The following is an 18,162-nucleotide window of genomic DNA, read 5'->3' as shown; positions in this document are numbered from 1 at the left end:
CTCACCCCCAAACACATCTCCGTTCTGGTAGTTCTTGCCCTTCTGAGTTTCCTCTTCGTTTTGAACAGTAGACACATGCTTGGCGGAGGCACAGCCCATAGCTTCATTCAGACAGCTCCAGCTGCACCGAACCACAGAGCATCTCTAGCAACGCCCGCTCATCCTCGCAGCAATAATCCACCTTCCTGCTCGGCTCTCACGTGCCCTTCACCTAAACACGGCCAAAGAGAGAGGAAAACATTCACACAAGGTACCCTCTACACGGCGAGCTTCAAGGAGATAAAAAGTGGAGTTTGTGAGGAGGAGCACAAGGGCACAGCCTCCATGGCCTGAGGCTGCTAAAACCATGTTCTATAAAAGATGGTACAGGCAAGTCGTGATAAAGGTACCTCCAGAGCTGTGGAACTCAAAGCCTCTTCCAGCCTGACTCTTTAATCCATGGCTTGAAGAAAGCATCATGCAGATCTGCTTCCCACCCAGCCCGCTATTCTCACAGAACGCAGAGGGTTTTGGGAGAAGAGATAAGGAACCATCAATATCTGCTCCTCCTGCTCCTTTTACCAATCTACTCATCAAGCCAGATTTCTTAAAAGCATTTTACTGATTAAGAGCTGCTAATTGCAAGTGTTTGGACAAAATAACCCCTCTAAATCAATTAAAGATCTTGTGTTCCCAGATGTGAAAGGCGATAGTCAGCTGTATTATCTTTTCTCTACGTGTTCATTATTCTACTTAATCCATAAAACCTCCATCACTCAAAAAGATAACCACCTCCATTTTAAGATGGAATAACACTCCCTGAACAGTCCAGATGTCACATAAAACAAAGGGAAAAGAAAAATCTAATCCGGAACGGTAATATTTTAGGTTAAAAAGAAATTTGAATTCATGATCTGTTTATTGCTAAATGGTTCTGCACTGGAAAAAAGCTACCTCAAAGTTTGGTGAGATGACCTGGTTTGCCTTTCCACCAGTCAAACTTTTCAGAAGAAAGAAAGCAAGAAACTCTCCCTTTTGCCAAGTTTTTTAGCTCAGCTATACATACACAATTTCTTAATTCAACCTCTGAGCATGTACCTTACAAGGCTGTGGCTCATTCTGCTCCATGCAGACAATTTAATGTGTAACACCAGACACGCGCTCTTACCTAGGACAGGGAGAGCTGGAGCGAGGTGATCTTTAAGGTCCCTTCCAACTCAAAGCATTCTGTGACACAGCAGTATCCATTCCAGCAGAAATGTATAATCCCAAGGCAAGTGGTGACTTTCCTCTCCCTGAGCACCCAGCACTGGGCAGGTCAGTGACACACCAGCACATGCTCTAGGAGGGTTCTGCTCCCACCTCCGCAGGGGTTTTCCTGCCCCTCCCCAAAGCCACAGACATGAGGATGTGGCAGCCAGGCTCAGAGCGATCCTGTTTAGCACACCATGGCTTTCACCAAGCAAGGGGAAGGACTCTGGGTGCAGAACCACCTCTAACTCCTACTCACAACCAGCTTCCCCCTTCTCTGCACAGAGCAGTGCTTCTCCTCCACTTGGCAAGGGCGTCCCAGAACATACAAAGTGTATCTGCCAACCCCTGTTCCCAGCATCCACCCCTCCCTTGTTTTATTTCAGGACATCCCCCAACATGCTCTTCTTTCTTCCTTCTCTTACACATGCACACCTGAGCCTGAATTTCTTATTGCCCCATCCTTCTCTTCCTCCTTAGACAAAGCAAATTACTCATCCCAAAACACAGGATTTTATAGAATCACAGAAAAGCTTTGAACTCATCTTGTTGCAACCTCTACCATGGGCAGGGACACCATCCTCTAGCCCAGGCTGCTCCAAGTCCCATCCAATCTGGCCCTGGACACTTCCAGGGCAGCCAATGTTTTGGGCAACAAACACCAGGCATTGTTGCTGTCAGTGGAAGGGAGTGAGCACACCCCTCTGGAGCGATTTTTTTAGCCCTATACAGTTACATAACTTTCCCCCATCCTGGAAAACATAGATTTTACAGGAGAAGTCATTATGAAGTTCCTCAGTTTTTGCAGTTCAGGGAGGGTCACAGCTGACAGTTCATCCTCTCCTCTGTTCAAGGAGCAACCTGCATTAAAGTCTTCATCTCACTGTTGGGGTCAAGCAAGGATCCAAAGGATTTAAAGCATCAGCCATGCAGTGCTTGGAGATAGGTAAAGACACTCAGGGGTGTGGGAGATGGAGGAGAAACAGCAGACTGGGAGAGGGAACTGCTGCCTGCACTGCAAATGAAACGGGGCCTTATCTTCCCAGAGAACATAAATTTGGTTAAAGACAAAAGCTTTTCATGGACCAGCTGAAACAAATGAAGGGGTAAACGTGATCAACAGTGTCCTTGATTCAGTTTTCAGAGAAAAGCAGGAGCCTCCAGGTAGACAGAGCCTGAAAGCACTGACTTCTGGTTTGAAATACAACCAGTAGTATTATTCCAGGGAAAAGGGTGTGGCCAACTATAGGAAAAGGAGCAAGAGAAGGCTTGATGTAATCCTGGAAAGGATGTGGAGGTGTTTGGGTGAGATCTGGGTAGGAGGCTGTCGTGGGGGGAATTGCTGCCTACCACAGCTCAGCACCACTGAGCACAACTCAGGCACAGAAGTACCTGTTGAATGAATTATGCTCCTGCCATATTCAATTATTTTTCCTGTTTCCTTTTCTGTCTCTCAGCAGGGACCATTTACAAAAAGGAAAACAGCTGCTCAGTAATAAAACCCAAATGTATTTCACAAAGGAGCAGTGGGTTTGGTTTAGGAAGGAGATTTTTTAATGAAGCCTTATACAGCCAGCATGCAGCACAACAAATTGCAAAATACTTAATTATTGATTAGTGCCCAGGATGGTCAGGGTCCCAGGACCACTGAGCTGCATGAACAATCAGGAGCAAGGAGATATAGAACAGGAATGCAGAAGGATAAAGCTCTTTTGGGGGAAAAAAAAGGAAGAAATATCCACTGTCAAATCTCTCCCGCAGCATTTTGGTAGCACACATCAACCTCTAAAAATATGGTCACAAATGAAAGCATGCTGTGATTAAAGGAAACAGATGGGGATACAGGAACTGGAAGTTTCACTTTTTACATGAAAGAATAGCAATCACAGCAGCACCTGAAAAAGCCATACAATTAATAGTTGGGTTATGGAGGCAAACTTCTCCTGGTGCCAATAAACTGGGCTGAGAAAGCTACTGAAAAATTACCTCCAAGGTGAGTCTAACACACTTCCAGGCATGTTCCTTGGACTGCTGTTAACATAGCACTGTGAACACAGGTAACTAAACACAATCTAAGGATAGCAGAGGATTTAATACCAAGAACAGAGTGGGAGGAAAGCAGCATTAATTTCACAGGGGATGAAATCTGGTACAGCACGATGCTCTCCAGCCTTGGGAGACCTCCCCTGCCTGAGGACCAGAGCCAGGGATGAGGTTTGGGAATCACTCAGAAGAGAGGTGCTGGTCCTCACTCAGTGGGATGCCTGGCAAAGCTTTGGGGATGTGAAACACAGCACTTCACCCAGCAGCAGAACAACACATCCGCTCCTCCTCCTCCTCCTCCCCCACTTCTGCACAAATGTAACCTTCCCTTTTGTCTTCCATGGCATTTTGGGGGCACACATATTTTCAGAAGCCAAAAATAAAAAGAAGAAGAAAACCTCAAACCATTTGCAGTTCATGTTCACCACCCACCATCACTAATTATCAAGATTTGAGAGGCAATTTGCAGGCTCCTATCTGCAAAATGCTGGTGAGAAAAATCTCTCAGGCAGATCAAAAGTGTACACCACCCCCAAATGAAATGCAGCAGGTTGAGGATTAACATCTTACAGCAGGTCAGAAGAAGACTAGAGGCACTCTCAGATGCTGTGCTTTGTACCCAGGTTTCTTCTGAGCTAAAAATGGGGGAGCTCAACTCTTAGAATAGAAAATACCTTTGGAAACCTTCAGCAATTCCTTTTTTGTTTCTTCTGAGCAATGTCTATGATGTGGTTTTTCTTTTACCAACTCTTTCAACACTTCATTAATCCACTCATTACACCCTCACCTCTTATTTCTGATGGTCAAAGGCTGCATCCTTGACAAAACACATTTTGCTTCCACAAACGCTTCATACAAATGGAGGACTTCCAGTGTTTTACAACAAATGCATGTTAATTCTTCTGTTACAACAGGTGTATTTGTTTTCATCTTTATTGCATTGAGATAACTGATCTTGCATCATCTTCAGGCTGCAGATACATTCACAAATTTCTTTCCGTGCTGACCACACAGGAAATCAGGTTAAAATTTTACAATGCTAAAGAGATCAAAGCAACAATTTCCATGCAACCATGAAAAACCCCTAAGCTAAAAAAGCCACACTGGCTTTTCCTATGGAACAACCTATTCCAGGCAGACCTTGAAGATTTAACTTACTGCTACTAATTACATTTATTTCCTATAAGAAATAGGACTGTTTGATTTCCATTTCATTTTTTTTCCCAAGAAGAAGAAAGCAGAAATGAATTCCAAGTTTGTCCTGCACTTCTCCACTGTGACATCTCTCTTTCTCAGCTACCCTCCACCACAAAAGATGGCTTTTTGGGTTTTACTCAACAGCCAAAAGGCATTTTTGGAGCCAAAAAGATATCACTTTTGCCTCTGAAGTACACCAATGGCCTAAGGAGGGAAAGAAAAAGTATTTTTAAAAAAAGTTCATATAAGGTCTCTTTCTCCTTCTTCAAATTATTCAAATTGGTATGAATAGTGCAGTTATATTGAAAATTAATCTACTGAGTTGCTAAATAAGCAGGGCTAACTGAACAGCAGAATGAGTGATGCAAACACTCTAGAGCATCATCTTCCAGTGGCACTAGGAGGAAAAGAAAAGTCAAAGTGAGTGGTGACTTCTCTTCCTTGGGAGCCATGGACAAACCATGCTGCCCTCACCCACTGGTACAAACAGCCAGCTTAACACAGGACAGCCTCTGCTCTGCTGAGGCTTGGATCACCTTTTTCATCAGCAAAATTTGCTGGTCTTATTTTCTTTTGCTTGCAGTCAGGATTTCTGCTGATCCAGTACATGGGGTTTTTGACATATTAAAGCAACAAGTGATTTCCAAATAGAAAAGCTCTCAACAGCATCGTGATACTTCCTGGGAGCATATTCTCCTTGCTCGGACTCTTAAGGAGACATACCACCAGTAAATCCATGGAAAAAGATTTCAAACATCATGGAGTAAAATAAAAAAGATGGAAGGGAAAGGGAATTGCGTGGCAGTCATCCTCTTCATTCACACAAGGTGGAGTTAAAGTAAAATCAGTGTGAAAAGCCCAGCAGCACATGAGATGTCAGTCATACAACTTGCCATTTTTCCAAAGAAAATTAATTACGTTTCATTCTGAATTTCTTTTACCATCAAAAACTTTAAGAGTAGTGATACAAATATTACCACCACCATTACAGAATGCAGTTCTAGTATTTAATAACTTTCCCCCCTTTATGAGAATTAATAGACAAAATTTTGAAGACAGATGAGATTTAATTGGCTGGCAAGACTGTAGAATATTTGCTTTAGCTTGCCCACAGAGATGACCTGTTGCAGGTGAGAACCCAAACTTTTCAAACACATTTCATCTGCACAACCTCAGCCAAACCAGTAGCAGCACCAGAGATGGCCTTTAACATAGAAGCAAGTAATACTCAGATTTCTGAAGATTCAGGACACTCATCCACAATACTTTCAGAAAAAAAACAAGAACTTTTCATAAAAAATAAGATTATATGACAATATGTAGAGAACACCTAAGTATTTCCTGCTTCTACAGCAGAGATTGCTGTGGTTTTTAGAAGGACTGACACAGAGATATTCACAAAATCACAGAATGGTTTGGGTAGGAAGGACCTTAAAGACCAAACCATCCTACCCCTACCATGACAGAAATCTTCCACTAGCCCAGGCTGCTCCAAGCCCTGTCCAGTCTGGCCTTGGACAATTCCAGGGATCCAGGGACAGCCACAGCTGCTCTGGGCACCCTGTGCCAGGGTCTACCCACCCTGACAGGGATGAATTTCTTCCCAATATCCCATCTAACCCTGCCCACTGGCAGTTTGTAGCCATTACCTTGCCCCACACTAAAAATGACTACAGTCAACACCAGATAACGAAAAACCCACCAGCAACCACCATGAGGGATCTGATTAAAAGCAACAAGACCTTTCCACTGACTTGAGGTCACTTCCTGAGTCTCCATTTTCATGAAACAAAAATCGTTTTGTGATTTATTTCTGAAGGGATTTTGAAAATGCAGAGCTGGTGGTGGCACCTCGGGCTGATGTGATGTGAGACACCAGACAGGACTACAGAAAAGCCAGGCTCCATTTTCAGTACATGGCTTTCTTGTGTATCTAAGAATAATCTCCAGCATTTACCGTAATGGGAAGGTAGCTCAAGCACCTCTAAAGTATAAAAAAAGAAAGCAATAAGCTCTCCTATTTAATTTTATTTCTGTCTTCATGGTTTAAGAGCAAGATGTGCTTTACTGAGCAGGGCACAGTAAAAGGCCCTGAGGTACAGGAACAGAGATTTATACAATACTTAATACGCTCCAAGCACAGGTCTGAGCATCATCTCCCTTTTGAAGACTCACTCCCTTTGCTCTGCCTTAATAAAATAATTTAAAGATGCAACCATTACATCTAGGCAGTCACCATCATCATGTCAAATCACACTAAAACAATTGATGCAGGAACTGCAGCCACTTCATCAACAAGACCCTCTGCTTTGGAGGAAGACCTTGAGGGATAATTACCACACTGAAAAACCAGCCTTGTTCTCCTGAGCTCCTCTCATCTTCCCACCAGGGCTGAGGGATCAATCTCCACATGACAACACTGACTCTGGCTTGGAGCTGAGCTCTTTTAAGGACTACCCCTCTCCCAGAAAAGGCAGTGGTTTACCAGGTCTCTCCTAAAAACGTGAAGCACATAGTTCCTTATTTCAACAGGAAAAGCATCAAGGACCAATACCACCCACTAGTGTGGTAGTGAATACCTGGAATTTTAAGACTTGAATGTTTAATCTTCATTTTTTGTTCTTTCACACTTTGATTTCCTTCCCAAACGACTTCTTAATCTTTCCTGTGTGCCACCATGAAGGTATAAATACCACACTGAGATGGGTCCTAATGCAATTATCTGTAATTGCACATTTGCAGGGTCCCACCGCCCTTTAGACCCACTGATTTATCATAATAGCTCTACAACAAAAAGCCCCATAGTCAGCTGATTGGTTATTCCCTAAAAAATTCTTAAAAATATCCACAAATGAGATGACAGACTCTGGCATCTCCCTCCACCTCCAGCTCCATCAATGAATGATGAATACACACACGGCAGCAATTCACCTATCTGCTCAAAAATCCAGCACAGAATTACCCCACCTCAGAAAACTGCTTTGACTCTGCCTTGAATATACACTCTCCAGTTATGCTGTGAGCTTCCAGCTTCCACCTGGAGACCTTTCCTTGCATCCTGGTAAGCTTGGCCAAACAGCATGCCTGGGCCAAATTTCTGCCCACAGAGGAAGGGGAGAGCAGCTGCAAGCTGGAGAGGGTGGCTGGATGTCCCTGGCTGTCCCTGGATGTCTCTGCACCCACACAGAGCCCACAACCCGCCCCCCCACCTCACTTCCAAGGCATTTTTCATCCAAAGAGCTACAGCAGGAGCTACTTTATGTACCACTGAGGATAAACATAGCACAGAACAACTGAGCTGTGCAGAAGCCAAGGGGCTGAGATGCTGGGGACCTGCTGCTAATGTGCCAGCAAGGAAACATTTGCCATATGCACGTCTGCTGCTGCTGCTGCTGCCATGCAATTAGGGGATAGAGCAGTTTCAAGGGGCCTCCTCTTTTGGCAGATGAGCTACAGAAATAAGAAATCTTTCTTCACTAACCTGATAACACTTAAATGACAGAATAAGTGCAGGGATGCTGCTCAAAACCACAGGAGCTGACTCATCCAGGCTGCTGAGGAGTGATCCCAGCACAGGCACCATTCCATGCACGTCTGCCTCCTCCATGGCCCAACCAGCAGCTGCAATCTTGCTAAAAATCAGCAGGTAAAAGTCAGGAGAAGAGCTAACAAAGCAGCTCACTTCAATCTCAGCTCTTCTGAACAACTGCATAGTATTTATACTGTTATTTTTTAAATTATTTTCTAACTGTAGTCCCGTGAAAATGGCACAAGCAGGAATGAAAGGGATGCACATTGCCACCTGCATTCCCAAAATGACACTACTGACCACTCCTTCCTGCTTTGCAGGATAACTCCTCAGGAGGAGAACACAGGATTTTTGGCGCTGAAGGCCACAGTGCCTGAATGTTTGTGCTGGTATGGTCTGACCCAAGAGCCCTATGCCATGAGCTATTCCATCTCATACCCTATCCCACAGGCTATCCCTGAGAATCCCCAGCTGGGAGGGCAGCTGAGAAAGCAGACTGTGCTCTGAAAGCAGCAGAGCTTCAGAAACCTCCAGCCCAGAACAGGGAGCTGGAAAAACACAGGTGAGAGAGGAACCAGGTTCTGCTCCTGTAAAACCTGTTTTGATCCATTCCCTACTTTCATCCCGCCCCCCACCATGCAGTACTCAGGCAGAGGAGCTTCTGGACATCACTGATGGAGGAAAAACATTTCCTTCAACACAGATGTAGGAGTTTAGCCCAGTCCCAGTTTTGGATACTGGCTTCCTCCTTTATTAATTTTCTTTTTTTTTTTTTTTTTAATTTAAAAAAAATGTCTAAGAACACTGTTACAGCTCCATGGTGAGATGCTGAATGGATACATCCATAACCAAGCCTAGACATTCACAAAATAACATCTAAACCATGTTTCAGCCTATGATATAAATAAATGAGCAGCAGAGTAGCCAAAACCAATGGCAGTATTTTCAGTTCATGTTAACACAGCTATAACTCAAACACAACCAGCCAGAGCAGAACTGGATCAGTGGCACAGGCGAGGGAGGGCTGCAGATCTCTCCTCCCACTGCTGACAAGGAGCAGCCAAGACAGCAACAGACCTCACAAGGATTTAAAACACAGAAACCAGCTTCTTTTTTTAACTACCTACATCTTATTCCAGCTGGTAGCATCCTGTTTCTGTATTGTGACTTAATGTTACATTTCCCAAAAGTGACCACAATAATTTTCTGTGTATAGGGAGCTGGGCCCTCTTCTGCATTTCCTACACCTGTATAGTGCACTTCAGCTTTGAGCCACAGTTTAAGCACATGTTTAAACTCAAAAACCACCATTTAAAACCAACTGCGTATAAAGCACAACTTTCTGTTTGATGGTGTAAACTTTTTCTGGATACCACCTGAATTTATTTAAACCAAATACCATGCAGAATAGTAATGATGAAGCAATTTTGGTACCTAAAGAGGTTTAAGAACCACCCTGAGAGCATTTACACCTCACCCATGAGTCCCAGCTCAGCAAAACCCATGTAGCAAAGGGACACAGCATCCTTTTGGAAAGGTCTGTTAGATGCATGAAAACACCATGCCAGGGCTTCCTGCATGCACAGCATGGATGCAGGGACTGCAGAAGGCATTACATAATTTAAGTCATCCTTGCAAAGTGTGTGTGTGCCTTCACATCTGTGCAGGAACAGTGGAGGGTATAAACTTCTCTGTGTTGCTCACCACCAAAAACTGAAACTGGAGCTGACCTAGCAACCAGGAACCACCCAAAACTATTGTGAGTCCTGCTTCCAGCACCCTGTAGGCAGTAGATGGTTTTGAGGAGGGAGCAGAGGGTCCCATGTCAGTGCAGCTGTGGGACTGGGAAGGTTCTGGATGCAGGGAGATGAACTGCTGGCTCGTGCTCCTGCACTTGTGAAAGGTCCATCACCCAGCAGGGCAGGCTGGAGGAAATAACCCCAAAAGCACAGGACAAAGGGAGTGTTCTCCCACGCCCCCTCACAGCCACACGGCCACACCACAGTGGCATTTTCCTGCCAAATCGACACATGAATAGAAAGGGGGGAAAAGCCCAGCTGGAAACAGCCTCACAGCAGTCAAAGCAAGGAGAAAACCCATACAGAGCAGGGCAAAAATACAAATTCTGCTCAGCTGTAAGAGAGGAGAAAAAATACATTATAAATAATTGAAAAGGCTTCCAAAGACCATTGAATACAATCAGTAGGAATCAAAATGTAATAGGATTTTTTAAAGAATTGTAATGTCAGAACAATACAAATGCCTACAGGATCATAATTTATGTGAAAAACCCAGGTCAAAATAGGCCAGAGCAGTCATCCAAACGCACTAAAGCTCTGCAGATGTTCATGCAGCTTTCTCATGAAGAGAAAACTGATGGGGAGAAGAGTTGATGCAACATTGTTCAATTTGTAAGAGTGGGACAAAATAATACAAGGCCCCTGAAGAAATGAGAAATATGGATTGCAAAAGACTGAGGCAACTTTGAAAAGCAAGGACATGAGTGCACCGTCTGTTTGGCTTGAGGAGGGACAGAGCAGGGCTCTGAGAGTGTAAAGGCATCCCCCAGGCTGGCCCACACTGGGACCCTCACTCACACCTGTGAGCAGAGGACAACATCCACAGGCAAGTGAAAATCTGACCCACCAAACTGTTTTCATCATCCTGAGGACAACACTGTCTCAAAAGTAGTTCCCAAGTTCTTCCACTGTTCTCCAAGCAGATCTCCTTTTTCACAGGGCTCAGCTGAGCTGACCCTCTAGGAGTTATTTTGGATCCCTCTCCTTCTGGCCAAGAGGATTCTCCTTGCAATTACTTTATTATTCAAATGTTTAAATACTGCTCCTTTTCCAATTCAATCAGGGCCTTAGTTATGACACCATGTCACTTATTACATAATAATAATGTCACTAGGTAAGGGGCCAAGGAACATGTACTTCTCTGAACTACCCACACAGCCATCAAGAATTCACCTTCAACAGCCTTCAAGCTTTACATAATTTGGCCTGCTGATAATTTGGGCAGAAATTACATGAAAACAATCACATTTCAAAGGTGGTTATACTCAAGTGTCCAAGGCCAGGCTGGATGGGGTTCTGAGCAATGTGGTCTAGTGGAAGGTGTCCCTGATCATGGCAGGGCATGGAATATGAGCTTTAAGGTCCCTTCCAATACAAACCATTCTGGGATTCTGGGATTCAGCAGCACAGCATCAGCTCAGTACCTTTGAAAGCCTCTCTAAAAGGTTGTCAAGGTTTTATAATCTTCCCCAGGGACTTGTCTCTAAAGTTTTTTTAACCCTGTCACATTTATTAATTTGGGAAGTGATGCAGTTGCTTAAATTCCATTTATATTTTGTCCATTGTTTTGCTGTTACTTCCCTCCTTGTGTCCAGCAATGACTGGGTGCAGTAACCTGAGGTCTCCATGTCCAGCTCTGCAGGTCCAGCAGGACCATTTCCCCATTACCCTGTCCAGGGTCCGTGATTCCCCATGACAGAGACACTTGGACACAGCTGCATCCCATGTTAAAAAGCAGCTGGACACTGTCAAGCTCAAAGGCCCTTTACTCCCACATTTAGCTTTCTGCAATGAAAACAGCAGCTGCTTTCCTGAGAGTCAATTCTGCAAACCCTTAATGGGCTTTCTCTCCCTCTTCTAGGGTCAAGTGTGAGGAGGATTCCTTTTTAAAATTAGAAAAAGAGATACGTTTATGAAGGCTGAATCAAGCTGGCTCTCTTAGATACACTTTTATTATGTTAGGAAAGCAATACTGAGACTAAATTCAAAAAACATTGAAATGGATATTAAAAAGAAGGAGGGGGAAAATAAAGGAAAATGGGAGAACCAATTGTGCAATGTGCAAGGTCCTACAGACAGAGCACCTCCCTCCCAAACCCATGCCTGGGATGGTCATGGCTGTGCAAGGAGCTGTCGCTGGAAGCTGATTCAATGTTTTTTTTGCAAGAAAAACCATTTAACTGAGTCCAGTTCCCTGGAACAGCATTTAACTCAAAACAACACAACTGTAAATGCTGGTGTCATTTATAGCACCTGTAAATCATCCACTGCCAGACAACTGATAAACCCAGGCTCGGGAAAATCAGCGTCCAGAGCAATATGCACCAAAACATCATAAATCCTTCTCACTATTACAGTATTTTTCCATTCCCATGTCATAAGTGAATTCTGTGCAACTGAATTATAATACTGTAGCTGAGCACTTACCAATTATATTTTAAACAGACTATTTAAAGGTACCTTTACCCCACTGCAAAAAACATCAAGACAGCAACAGCAGAGAAGCATCCACCCCAGAAATAAAAACTGGATTATTCTGTCTTGACTTTGTTTCTCTTCAGTTGCATGTTTTATAATAAAAAATTACATGACAGAAATCCACTATTTTCTCATCTCCAGTGAATCATTTAATACATATGTCAGTGCTCATAAAAATCCCTTACTGCATCCAGGTGAAGTTGACAGCCTCAGAACTCCAAAGGCTGAATCCAGAATGCCACTGTGAGAGCTTGAAGCTAAAAAACAGCAAGGACAGAAAACTTTGTCTCTGGTTCATCAAGAACAACCAGTTTCTGTTCAAGGCCAGCCTGGACAGGGTTTGAAGCAACCTGGGCTACTGGAAAATGTACCCCACATCAGTGGGCAGAACGAGATGGGATCCTTCCCAACCCAAACTATTCCAGGATTCTATGACAGGTTCTAAAATATATTAAAATAAAAACTGAAAATTTTAAGTTTTCCCTGATCTTTTTCCTCACCTCTCCATGGCTAAAAGAGAAGCAAAGTCTAAGTATTCAGATTTACAAAAAATGCTGTTAAATTTAAAACCAAAAATCAAAAATACTCAGGACATTCTGCCCAGAAATCACTGCACTTTGCCTTCTGATAGGCAGCTTTCTGTAATGCACCACTCCCTCATCTCTTTTCTTTGCTGTGTGGTACTGAACCTTCTCTATTTGTGACACCAGCACCACCACCCTTGGAAAGGCTCTTTCAACACAGCCAGACCCAGTGCTTGGTCTCCTCTGGAGATCTGCCACAGGAGCTCACAAGGAACCCGAGCAGCATAGAAGCAGTTTTGATAAGGAATTAGATGAAATCAGCTTTGTGTTGCACCAGTATCACCCTGCCTCCTCACAGTGCATTCTGGAAGTGATGGCAGAGACCATCAAAGTCCACCAAAACACCACGGAAGGAGAGAAATGCCACGGGAAGAAGGGAAGAAGTTGCTTAGCAACTCTCTTATTCTGACAGCCAGCAGGATGAAAGAAGTTGAAAAGATAAAGGTAAAGGAATTAAACATAGAAACTTTGTCTTCTCCAAAATTCTCAGCTGACCTGAGTCACATTACTCAGATGGTTTTTGCTGGGCTAAATCAGCCTGTGCCAGCTGCACATGCAGGGCAAAAATAACAGGACTACCCAGTGAAGAAATAAAGCAGCAGAAACCCTGGGAAGGCAGACTTGATCACCATCAGCATCTACGCAAAGCAGCCACTTGGATTTCCATACACAAATGCCAACAACTTCCTCCCAGGCAGGCCAAAAAGTGAGTTTCTGAGCAAGCACCAGAGATCAAACTTGAAATACAGCCAAGATGCCAGACCAGGCCCAGCCAGCAGCAGCTGGAATGGAGGCTGTAACCCCAACAGCTCAGTTAATCCTCTCATTTTAGGCCACAAAAAGATCCTGTAGAGGCATCTGAGTTCCAAGAACAAATGATCACGTTAAGTTAAAATGTGACAGGAGGAATGATGTGGGATCCCAGGGCTTAAAGCTGGGCTTTCCAGCAGCTTCAGCCTGGGCAACACACAGATCCCCCAGCTGAGACCCAACAGAACAAGGGAGTTACTTGATGCAATGAGTGTTTCTGTAGATACAGTGGTTTAAAAATAAAAGTATTGATTTTTGCTGTTGTTGACACAGAAGATCCATCTGCATGTAACTAGTGCATTTCAGTATATAACATAACTGATAAAAGTGTAATGGAACATTAATCTTAATTTAGGTTTTAAGTGCTTTATGGGGGGGAGGAGAGAAGGATCTGATTTTATGTAAGCCAAAGTACGGCCTCAGAGAGAGACATTAACAGATTTTTTATCAGTGTATAAAACCCAAGACCGGTATTTCAGAGCACAGCAGACTTATTCATAAGGAGTAGGTAATCCAATTTTACATGATAAAATCCCAAACTTTTGTATTTTCACCATGGCACTTAGCTTCCCTCAATGGTTTGAGAGTGCAAAGCCAGCCCAGGCTGGCAATTTCCCCCTGAGCCCCCAGGATTTCTTTCTCTCCCTGCAAGCTGCCACACACCCTCACAGAATACCAATGACATGGGATGGGACAACTGGGAACCAAACCCAGGGGCTCCTGGGGAACAGGCCAGCACAGTGCAGCAATAAAAATCTGTTCATTTTAGCAAATCAAACTAAAGGCATGAGGTAAATACATTGCCTTGGTCCCTTCTCACTGCACAGGGAGGCATTAATGGGTGCATTACAGGCAGAACTTGAGGTGCATGGTGTGCCCCTGACACTTCTCTGCTTCCCACTTAGCAAGAACATGGTTGACTGGTTGATATAAAGCCATAAATTATTGATTTTACTCACAATTTACAATATTCCATTTCCCATCCAAGTCAGCTAGAGTGGGAAACACTCTGGAAAGATATTGAAAATTATAGATTGATCAGCCTTAGAAGTTGCTTGAAATCAGAATTAATTAATGAATTAATGAACTAGAGGAAGATGTTAAACCAAGAAATTTTAAGCTTCAGTCAGAGAAGTCAGTGTGCTTGGTGTTTTGGGATAAAGAAAATGTTATGTTACTTGAATGTTCAAAAACCAGAGCCAGTGACTTGAAGGAGCTTCATTGGAGACATCTGGGAAGTGGCTTGGAAGGAACCCCAGAGTGTTACCTGGCCTGCCAGAGGGAAAAGAAGAGGGAAATCTTCACAAGAACAAGTTCACTCTCAAGAGGTTTCACCGAATGTCAGCATAATCAAAGACCTCCCCTGAGCCAGAGCCTAACCTGGGCCTGGGGATGGTCCTGTGACCTCCCTAGTCCTCATTAATCCCACCCCAGTCACACAGCAATCATCTTCAGTGACAAAAAACACCCCAAAACCCCACAGCACCATTCAAACCTGAATACAGATATGGGCTAAAACACATTTCCTGCAAGGAGTGGCCAAGGAAGAGCTACACTTGATGGGTGGCACTAAAGTGCAAATTCATCAACACTAGAGAAAATGGCAAAATCCTAAGGGGCCAGAGAACAGCCAGATAATTAAGCTGCCTGAACTTGAAATAAACTTATCTTGACAAGCACAAGGTAACACAGATTAGAAGGAATAATGTGCAACTGTGATGTAGGCTTTACCATTGACAACTAATGACAATGTATCATTGGGATTCAGAAAGCTCAGTGAAAACCTGACAAAAAACAAGTCACACAGCTAGATTAGCACTCTGATATTTTATTTCTTGCCTTCATTTCATTATTAACCATAGGATAGTCTGAATACTGAGTTAAAATACCTTTTAAAAACTACATCAAAACATTTATACTGATTTGTATAGCAAGCTGAGCTGTAACAGATACATTTTAGTTTGGTGATCAGGATTATATCTCACAATCATCCTCACACAGACTTTGTTTATGCACATCAACAGGCAACTGGTCTCACCAGCAGAAGGCTTCACCCTGATAGACTGTAATTCAGTAGATCTCACACAAATTCTAAGAAGCCCTCTTGAAGGCACAGCACCATTTCACAGCAAGTTCTAGTCACAGAAAACACTCTGGAGAGGTGTCAGGATGTGGCATCATAACATGCCAGGCAGTTCTTGCAGATTATGCCTGTCTCACACAATCTCTGGTGAAAGCCCCATGAGCCCCTCGCTGCTGGGACTCTATTAGCAAACCCATGAGCTGCAGCTCTTCTTCCCTAATTCCCACCAACCAGGGGATGTTGTTTACCCAGATTAAATTTTCATGCTCAGCATGAGAGACTCCATATGCACCCCCCAATGGCTTCCCTAGGAGGGAGGCATTTGTATTCCTGAGCAGCATCCCAGTCAGCTTATGCTCCCCGACAGCTCCTTGCCAACAGCCCTTCATTAAGTCTTCAACTCAGCCCTAAGCATCCCCTTCCATGAGCTGCCCTGTCAATGGATGTTTTCCCTCTAAAGAAGCATCGTATTTTCTACAAGGAGGCTCAGTCAAAACAGCAGAGCAAGGAGAGCTGAAAAACAATCCTGACTGGCACATTTCCTCCCACTTCCCCAGACTGAGGGCAATGCACTCTTCCCACTTGGATCATTTCCTGTTGGTCCCACACACCGAGTCCGTACATTTTCACTCATCTCACAGCAAGAGTTACTTGAATTTCCTTTTTTCAAGGAGTATTTTTGTCACAGAGCAGCTGGGGCTGCCATAATATATTTTTGGACTGCTTTTTTAGCCTAGAAAACCTCTGGAGTAAAACCCTACTGAGATTTTTTTCTTTTTTTTTTTCCTCCTTAGACATTTTATGAAAGTTCATTAGACGTTTCAAACAAATTACTGCTGGGAAGTAAAAAGAGAAAAGCCCAGCCACCTTTAGCTCCTCCAGATAGCCTGTTGGTTCAGAGAGCAAAATTTGTATTTTCCAACTCCCCAGGGTAAACGAGGCAAATCTGGGTCAAGTCATGAATGAGCAAGTGAGCAGAAGCTGTGGGCACCTCTGAGTATGTGTTCCTGTTCTCCCTACACCTTCCCCCTCTGGCATGGAAACGTCACAAAGGTGCACATGCCTATACAAATATGTATAAAAAGTATGTGTACACACACACATATATAAAAAATATGTGTGTGTATAGCCTATAAAGGCAAACAAAGCATCTAGAAGGCACCAAGATGCACATCTTTGCATTTCAAAACCAAGATTCCTAAAAATGCCAGTCCTTACCTCCTCCTCCCCTCTCCTCCCATGGTGCCAGGCTCTCTCAGCTCAAACAGATTTAAGAGCACTTTGTGCCAGACCTTCTGCCAACTGGTTTCCAGGGCAGAAAACATCTCTCATTCTCTTAAACATCAAAATTGCTTTCCAGAGGGGCTGCAAGGCAAGCTTAAAAAACAACTTTCCGGTTAATTATCCCAACACTGGTTTTTAAAACATTTTCCAAAACCATTGCAAATACTTCCCCTGATTATAAAAGCTGTATTTGTTTATTGCCTTTAACCTAAACTTCAAGTGGTGTTGATTAACATTAATCCAAATGAGATCTCCCCCTCTAAAGAAGAACACTGTATGGACCTCCTAAATTAAAGCAGTATATTCTGTGACTGTGCAGCTCTCCTGCAAGAAGCTGGGAAGAGCTGCCTGCAGGAGAGGAAGGATGGGGTGGGGAGGAAGGGCCCATAACCCCTGTGACACGTCCATGTCAAGCTTCCCAAGCCAAGGCACTCCCAACAACTCCAGATGAATTTCTAGTAATCCTGGGAACCTTCATTTCTGATAGAAACAGCCCCAGCTTTCAGATTTATGTAATTTCTCCTCGATGCCAAGCAACAGCCAGCAGCCTCAGCTGAGCTCTGATGGTTCAGGTTAAGAATAAGCCGTGAAATCACAGCACAGTTCCAGATGCCAGGCAAAGAAATGGCTGCACCCTGCTGGGGCTCTGCTCTCCATGGCTTCCCAAACATGAGATGACAAATATAAAGGATTGCTAAGACTTTCAGTGCCTGGCTGAGCAGCAGATTCACAGGACAAAGCAAAGTGTCTTGCAACAGAGCAAACAGCTTTGGTTGCAACAATAATAATAATACAGGTTTTAATTAAAATACAGCTCTCCAGGAGGATCAGCTTAGTAGCTGCTATGAAAGTACATCACTTGGAAATTGTTTTGTTCAGGGTGGGTTTGGGGTTTTTCACTAAAAACAATGCAATTGTTATGCACTGACAATATTCTTATTATGCAAAACAAAGCTTTTCACGCTGTACACCACTACTAAAAACTTGAAAGTAGGAGACAAGGACGAAGTACAAATGTTGACAAACCTACACTAAAGAACACTGTCAGAAACCTTCAGATACTAATATCTTCCTTTCTTAATTGTAGGCTTCTATTGTTAGAGCTTCACACTATGGTGATGGGAA

The 18,162-nt window shown here is 43.6% G+C and overlaps 1 protein-coding gene across 2 annotated transcripts in view; it reads right to left on the bottom strand.

Annotated features, from left to right (window-relative positions):
* The window catches only part of C8H1orf21 (chromosome 8 C1orf21 homolog), a 106,100-nt gene that overhangs the window by 62,019 nt on the left and 25,919 nt on the right, over window positions 1–18,162 (bottom strand). For both annotated transcript variants that reach the window (XM_021525127.4, XM_085586596.1), the window contains exon 2: window positions 6–211. In XM_021525127.4, the coding sequence (XP_021380802.1) occupies window positions 6–99 (94 nt within the window). In that variant the 5' untranslated portion in view covers window positions 100–211. The remainder of the gene's footprint in view (window positions 1–5; window positions 212–18,162) is intronic.

This window comes from Lonchura striata, chromosome 8 (genome assembly GCF_050655825.1).
Source record: "Lonchura striata isolate lonStrDom1 chromosome 8, ASM5065582v1, whole genome shotgun sequence".
Classification (NCBI taxonomy): Eukaryota; Metazoa; Chordata; class Aves; order Passeriformes; family Estrildidae; genus Lonchura; species Lonchura striata.
Note: the sequence above shows the minus strand (reverse complement) of the source record. Positions and strands in the feature narration are given on the sequence as shown.